General features: G+C 41.3%; 2 protein-coding genes across 2 annotated transcripts; one reads left to right on the forward strand and one right to left on the reverse strand.

Moving 5' to 3' along the window:
- Positions 1-437: 437 nt before the first annotated feature.
- Positions 438-3,776, reverse strand: slc2a9l1 (solute carrier family 2 member 9, like 1). Its single transcript, XM_061291539.1, has 12 exons — positions 3,762-3,776; positions 3,266-3,361; positions 3,016-3,176; positions 2,833-2,957; positions 2,535-2,664; positions 2,092-2,231; positions 1,836-2,023; positions 1,652-1,762; positions 1,367-1,468; positions 1,206-1,281; positions 1,000-1,127; positions 438-918 (listed from the first exon to the last, which is right to left on the reverse strand). The coding sequence occupies exons 1-12, from the start codon at positions 3,774-3,776 to the stop codon at positions 733-735; spliced, it is 1,458 nt and encodes a 485-aa protein (XP_061147523.1). The 3' UTR covers positions 438-732.
- A 1,508-nt stretch (positions 3,777-5,284) lies between these two features.
- Positions 5,285-7,608, forward strand: psmd6 (proteasome 26S subunit, non-ATPase 6). The gene is made up of 8 exons (XM_061291857.1): positions 5,285-5,579; positions 5,790-5,995; positions 6,180-6,325; positions 6,389-6,608; positions 6,732-6,840; positions 6,952-7,120; positions 7,243-7,320; positions 7,404-7,608. Exons 1-8 carry the CDS (start codon positions 5,435-5,437, stop codon positions 7,498-7,500), a joined length of 1,170 nt encoding a protein of 389 aa, XP_061147841.1. The 5' UTR covers positions 5,285-5,434; the 3' UTR covers positions 7,501-7,608.
- The last annotated feature ends 425 nt before the right edge of the window (positions 7,609-8,033 follow it).

The raw sequence follows: 8,033 nt of genomic DNA on the forward strand, positions 1-8,033 counted from the left end.
TGTATGTATGTATGTATGTATGTATGTATGTATGATGTATGTATGTATGTATGTATGTATGTATGTATGTATGTATGTATGTATGTATGTATGTATGTATGATGTATGTATGTATGTATGTATGTATGTATGTATGTATGTATGTATGTATGTATGTATGTATGTATGTATGTATGTATGTATGTATGTATGTATGTATGTATGTATGTATGTATGTATGTGTGTGTGTATGTATCTATCTATCTATCTATCTATCATTTGGTCACTTGAGTGATGATTTATTAGTCATAATTCACGAGGACAGTAACTCAACTCAAAAACAGTCAGACCTCACTGAATGGAAATAATTCCAAATCAGCCCTGCAATTAAGTTAAATAAAATTTTATTATAAGATATGTCACAGACAATATTAAAATACAAAACCACAAACATTACACTTCTAATGCAAGAAAAAACGATCACATCTTACAACAAGGATTGTCAGACACATTTAGTTTAACTGTACAATTCTGTTTATTAGCGATTATATTCCACTGTAGGTTTTTGAAACATAAACAGCACCCTCTAGCGGCGCACATCCTCTCTGCGCTATCAGGATGTTTAGTGTTGCATTCATTTATTTGTTCATACTTTTTTCAAGTATCACTTTTAGGGACTGTATCTATGCAACACTTTCGGTCATCAGGCTTTGATTTGATATGTATTTATTTCTTGCCTAATGCAGTGTGACCCTATAACTTGGTCTCCATTTGGCTCTCTTTTTGAAAAGACTTCCCACAGACGGTGATGGCTTTAAACTGGTCTGAGATCTCCAGCAGCGTCTTCCCTTTGGTCTCAGGCAGGAAGAAGAAGATGAAAATGCAACCCAGCAGGGACATGCAGGCAAAAATCACAAAGCAGTACGTGTCCAGTGCATTCTGAAAGAAAAAATAACAAAGTGTTGTGTTGACTGGACCGTCCTTACAAATCACGCCACCACGTCTGATTGGTGTACTTACAATAAGTATGGGAAAGGCCAGGCCCATCACGGCATATACAGACCAGCGCTGAATCCCGAAGATGACAAACGAAGACACCCGATTGGACTGAATGAAGATTTCACTGTTGAGGGTTCCTGCTGCTGCCCCTTACGTGAAGTAGAAAAAAAATGCATTCACTATAGGCAAAGAAAAATCAGAAGCTTGATTTTTATTCATGCTGATACCTGGCCCTCCAGAGAAGAAGATGATGAAGAGGATGATCAATACAGCAGTCAGGTAGGGGGCCCAGGCATTAGAACCCTGCGAGAAGATTTTTGATGTATAAGCATTTGAATATATCCTAGTCAGACATGTCACATGGTTGCAACCACGGCAGAATTTTTACTTTCAAGTTGAGCACGACAGTAACCGAGAGCCAGCATGCACACATGATGCCATAACCCCCCCAGAAGAGTGGCCTCCTTCCTGCATGCTCAATTATCAAACCCTGGAGGAAAGAAAGAAAGGCACACATGAATGTAAATTGTGTTTTAAAACAAAAAAACTGTCATCTGCTAAAGGAGATGGTGAAACTATATTTACTAATTTGGGGCTAATCCATGTTTTAATCAGACATGGCTATTGATGGTCAAGGATTAAGTAGAAGAACAACAGAATTGCAGATACTCACGCATGATATGGAGGTGATCATTTCCGTTATGCCAAGTCCGATAGTAATGTAACGGATTTGATCCGTTGGGATCCCTGCTCTTCGAAAGATATCAAAAGCAAAAGTGCTGACCTAGGAATGAAGGAGATGATGTGGGAATAGGAGAGAAGTTCATATTTTTTGTTCGGGTTAACAACATCCTTACCACGGACATGCCCGATAACTGGTTGCAGCAGTAGATGGTGGACATGGTGATAAGCTGCCATCGGACTGTTTGGTCCTGAAGGAGCAGGAGAGGACTTTTAGTTGGGGCCGCTTCCATCGTTGCCTGCTCAGTCAACATCTCCTCCATTTCTTGTTTGAAGTCACCTTGGCCCCAGAGGCTCTGAAGAGCTGCAAGGGATAAATTACAATTTGTAAATTCGATTTAGAATGATAGGAAAACGATGCATTTCGCTTACCTTTTTGGCAACCTTTGTCATCTCGTTTCTCGATGAACAGATATCTGGGCGCTTCGGGAAGATAAGGCATCACCATCACATGGACCACTGAAAGACAAGCAGGCACGCAAAGGACCACGTTCCACAGCTCTTGGATCTCACTACGACAAAGAGAACCAAGTGCTGTGGTGAATCAAACAGCCCAACTTCTTATTATCAAACGCCTTTAATTTGCTTATGGAAATGTATCAAGCGCTAAGGTTGACACGCTAGCCGTTTAGCTTTGTACGGTCCTTATGTCATTCATTTAAAATACTACTTGAAAATGTACCCAAAAAAATTGGGGTCCATGACCGTGTTAGACAGAAAGTATCAAACCAAGTAAAATCGAGATGTAGGTGTAACTAGAATAATACACCGAATGTCATTTAAAAGGCGGCTGCAAAAATAAAAGAAATTTATACCTGAGGCCCATAAACTGAGCAGATAGTTTGCCAAAGGAAGCAAAGGTCGCTGAGGTCATGGTGACAGCGCCTCTTAACTTTCTGGGTGACATCTCGCCGAGGTACATCAGATGGGTGCTCATTCCCAAAGCTGCAAGCCAAGAAGGAGGATGTTCTTAATTATTAGCAAAAAAAAAGTGCTACATGTTCTTGTAGGGATTTAATAGGAACCCATTCAAAAAGACAGAATAACTTGTCCAGATTGTAAGAGGCAGCTTGAGAATTTTTTTTTTTTTTTGGAGACGTCAAATTGTCTTACCTGCTGAGTAGCCAAACAGTATTCTGGCCACAATGATCATTTCATAAGACTTGGCCCATTTACTTGTCAGCATGATGGTGGCTGCAGCAATGGCAATAAAGCTGTTGCAGATCACCGCCTTTTTTCTGCCAAAGAGCACACGTGTCCTCGAGTGTTGAAAAGCTGCTGCATGAAAGCACTCACCTTCCCAGCAGACCCGAGAAGGACTTGACACTGATGGCACCAAGGAGGCCCCCCACGGCGAACATGGACACGATGAGGGACCAGATGATGGTGATGGTGCTCCCTGGTGGCGGCACCGCATATCTCTCATACCAAGTGCTGTTGATGAAGTGCTTGATGAACTGCGTGGAGAGTGAATTCATTCCGATTGCAGTGATGCGTGCAACTTTAGAGAATGATACCAGGATGTTGCATGCATGACATGTCTCACCGGTGAGGGAGAACTGATGGAGGTCATATGGTATCCTGCCTGGAAGCTTCCTCCAATTCCCAAAATTAAGATGAGAAAAAGAGCGTTTCCACGCGTCTAAAAGAATAAAGTATAGAGATAATCTTTTGATCAGAAACACAAATGTCTTTGGTTTACGACAAAAAAGAGGAATTGACTTTGAAATACTTTTGGAGTCGACTGTAGTAATATAGTGAAAATATAAAATGTCACCTTGTTCTGATAGAAAACAACATAAATGAATTCAAATCAACATGTTTAATTTACCATCAACCGTTGTAATGGCAAAAATAAAAACGCTCGATAATGACACCTGGAATGACCAAGCAAAAAGCATTGAGATGAGTCAATGCTTTAAACAACAGCTTTTGAGTTACACATTTAGTTTCTATACAGCAACATGAAAACGTTGTCATTTTTGATCTAATATGAATGATACTAGATGCAAATCCACAAAAGAGATTCTACGAAAGCCTACCAGCTGCTGAAGCATGGTTTCCATAGCGTCACTTGCGTGCACCTTCACAGATCCAGTCCATGCAGTCTGACGAATTGTCGTTAAATAGCTCAGGCGGCTTTATCATTAACTTCTCGCACTTTTTAACCGCAAAAGGCACAAATACAGACGAACACATGTCTTGACGCAACTTTCTACAAGAGTTTGTAAGTATCTTAAATCGTTGACCATTTGTAATAATGAGGAGTAAAGAACTTGGTTTTCAGTGTCTTGACCTGTGACCTGTCAATTTGTGTTTTGCCCTGGGATATTTGCATATTACACCATCAAACCCATCATTCATTTTTTTATAGTGCAGCTATTTGAAATTATCTTTTGGTATTTTCCTCGATTCTGACAGTTGGAAGCGGTTTGCATCTAATCAAAGCGGCTTCCGTCATTCCCTTTAAAATCAAGGCGGTCAAGAGGCATACAGTTGCAAGAGTAAACGTTTTGATTGAAATACCTTTAGTTTTCAGCAAACACAACCTCTTAATGTTGCAAATTCAACAACTACTCCGTTTTGTATAATGTGTTGAAGCACTGCTGTGCGTTATTTCAAAGAGTACATGTCAACAAACAGTATTTTTTTATTTTGGGGGTGAAAACTGCTGTTATTGGGGAGTTGCAAATTATATATACATCTAATATGCATAGATTTTTTCTAAAAATCATACAAACACAGCATTTGCATCATAATTTGGAACATGATGTACATCTTACCCCTAGGAGTTCAATTCAGGCCATCCTCAGACGTTTTTGTTAAGTATTCATCTTTGGTGTTTTGTCCATTGTCACTTTCAATTTCAATCAAACATTTTATCACTTGTTTTTTTCTTTGTTCTGTCATCTGACATTAGAAAATTTGGCTAGTTGACAGGCTGGCTCACTCATTTAACTAGTGGACTGTAGAGCAGGCTGTGCAGCAAATAAATTATCAACCTATATCTACATATTTACAATATCTTTTTGTCTCCTCGACCATAAGCATTTGTGTGAAAAGTGACTCATTACTGTCCAGGACTACCTCTACTTTGAACACGTCATTTTTGTGCAATCGAGGCTCGTACAGCTGGCAAAGAATCAAACATAAGCACAGCTCCAAAAATGGAAGTTAAAAATTGCACTCGCAGAAGTGAACTATGAGCGACTCACTCAGTTATCTGCTGTCTGTGTATTTTGGCATTGCAAAAAAATCATGTTATCCATGTGCTGCTTGTCCAACCAAAACACTTTCTTTTTTTTTTGCAGTGGCCACCTTATCCTGCTCATGGCCATTGGTGGGGTGTTTTTTTTTTCTATTGTGGGTTTAGAATGAAGTCGTCCATGAAATGTATCTTTATGCTTCAAAATTCAACCAAGTAAATAGGTGAATTTTACACGATTAATAATTTATTAAAACAATATCCTGCGAGGCCAGTGAATCCACTCTGGGTTGTAATTCATAAATATGTCCACCAGACGGCAGTACAGTATAACTATGGTAGTTATTATGCCCTCTTTTCTCTTCTCGTCGAGCCACGCTCAGGCGGAAACAACGTTGTGCTGTTTGCCGTAGTCATCGTTGATTATTAGCACATACATATCCGGACAATTTTGCTATCCGTCCGACAGCTTTTACTTCATCTTCCTCACGTCGACATTTGAGACAAAACATGCCGCTAGAGAATCTTGAGGAAGAGGGTCTGCCCAAGAACCCTGATCTGAGGATAGCACAGCTCAAGTTCTTGCTCACGATGGACGGTCACCGACAAGATGCTAAAGTGAAGACGGAGCTCATGGACGCAATCAAAGCTAACAGTAAGTTGGCATATCACTGCTTCATGAAACGCGAAAACGCTTCAAGTAACGTGAATGGCGGTGCTTGTTGATCCACCGAACGTGCTAACGAGCTGCTGGCTAATTCAAGCTAACAAACCTCCATCGACATGCTCAACATGGATACATAAAGTAAATATCCCTGACTTCTGGTGCGCAGTGCATTTTATCTTTCGCCTGTCTGTGCCCTAGACATGGCCCCCTACTACGAAACCTTATGCAAGGAGCTCAAGTGGCAACAAGACAGTGACCTACTGAGCAAGATGAAGAAGGCAAACGAAGAAGAGCTGAAGCGGCTCGACGACGTGCTGGAGGATGCAGAGAAGAGCCTAGGCGAGAGTGAAATCAGAGATGCAATGATGGCCAAAGCTGAATATCTGATCAGGATAGGCGATAAGGTAAAGCAGTCGTCGGAGCATCAGTTCGCCACCAACGTCAGGAATGAGAAGAATCAGTTGAGGTTCAACGCGAGAACTGTTTCGCATTCAAAACATAATAAATTGCATAACAGTAAATGATAATGTTTGGGATTTTTCTATAAATGGATCACGTCAAATCTGTTTTTGCTATGTGCGTCCACAGGAGGGGGCCCTAACAGCGTTCAGGAAGACCTACGACAAGACAGTGGCTCTGGGTCACAGACTAGACATAGTCTTCTACCTGTTGAGGATTGGCCTCTTCTACATGGACAGTGACCTCATCACACGCAACTCTGAGAAAGCTAAAAGGTAATAAAAAGTGCATAGTGTTATTTTTGCAGTGTATGAAACTATGCGCTGTCTGTCCTGCAGCCTGATTGAAGAGGGGGGAGACTGGGACAGGAGGAATCGACTGAAGGTCTACCAGGGTCTGTACTGCGTGGCCATCAGAGATTTCAAGCAAGCCGCCGAGCTCTTTCTTGACACAGTCTCCACCTTCACGTCGTATGAGCTCATGGACTACAAAACGTTTGTCACCTATACGGTCTACGTGTGCATGATCGCCCTCGAGCGCCCTGATCTTCGTGAAAAGGTACAAGAATTGGTAGTGAATTTCAATAAAGATAGATATCTAACAAGTTGCAGAGGGAGCTGTTTAGCAACTGCTGGCTACTACGCTTCTGGTGTCATGACTATAATGTGTTTTGTTTTTCAGGTAATAAAAGGAGCGGAAATCCTGGAAGTGCTGCACAGTCTGCCAGCTGTTCGCCAGTATCTGTTCTCTCTCTATGAGTGCCGCTACTCTGTCTTCTTTCAATCTCTCGGTGAGGACCCTGCCCCATTGCATTCAATGCTCTATCACTGGTGGGTCAGGTCCACCATGGCTCTGCATTTTGCCAAAGCTCACCTTTGTCATCTTTTTTTTTTTTACACAGCGACAGTGGAGCAGGAGATGAAGAAGGACTGGCTCTTTGCCCCACACTACCGCTACTACGTGAGGGAGATGCGGATCCAGGCCTACAGCCAGCTCCTGGAGTCCTACCGCTCACTCACGCTGGGCTACATGGCAGAAGCTTTTGGCGTCAGCACAGAGTTCATCGACCAGTGAGTGTTTCCCCCACTGAGGGCGGAATTGTGATGGGGGTTTTTCCCCCCAGTGTACCTGGATTGTTTTATGTGCACATGTTCTTTCTGGAGCTCCATTAACCACTCTTCCTTCATCTCAGGGAGTTGTCCCGATTCATTGCTGCTGGACGTCTCCACTGCAAAATTGATAAAGTGAATGAGATTGTGGAAACAAACAGGTAAGGTCACTGTTCTTCTGACCGCAGTATTGCCTGCCCTTAATTCAAAAGAAAATTTAAAATGTTTTCCCCCCCCCTACCAGACCTGATAGTAAGAACTGGCAGTACCAGGAGACCATCAAGAAGGGTGACCTGCTGCTCAACAGAGTCCAGAAATTGTCACGAGTTATCAACATGTAAACATGGTGGCCATATTTTGTCAGGTGGAGCCTTTATCATTGCTTTTCTTACACCTGTAGTTTGTTTGACAAATTCATTTGTGTACATAATAAAACATTTGACTGTTGACCCAGTTGTTTTGGAATGATCAGGAACAAGGCAGAGACCTTCATTTATATAAATAGTATAAATTATTTTATTTACAGAACTTGTTACAAAACAAATATACTATACAATCTTCTTTCCTTAAATATTACTCCTAACTTGTGTTTTGTTCATGAATTACATAGCAGCCAATACATAAAGTCTAGCTGTAAATGATTTGAAATCTACAGGCTTTTTGTCATATGAAGGGCAGTCTCACCCCCCCCAGACATTAGCTGTACTCTTGCATTCACATTCCAAGTCTATGGTTCTATTAAAAAAAAAAACCAAGAATAAATTCCTCATATTTCCACCTGCTTAAAACTTTAGTTGAGATGTCAGTGGAGTTTAAAAGGTAAACAAAGGACCAGATTGAATGTTGTCATGTACATTGCCAAGTAAGCCAGAGG

Source organism: Syngnathus typhle, linkage group LG11 (assembly GCF_033458585.1).
Source record: "Syngnathus typhle isolate RoL2023-S1 ecotype Sweden linkage group LG11, RoL_Styp_1.0, whole genome shotgun sequence".
NCBI lineage: Eukaryota > Metazoa > Chordata > Actinopteri > Syngnathiformes > Syngnathidae > Syngnathus > Syngnathus typhle.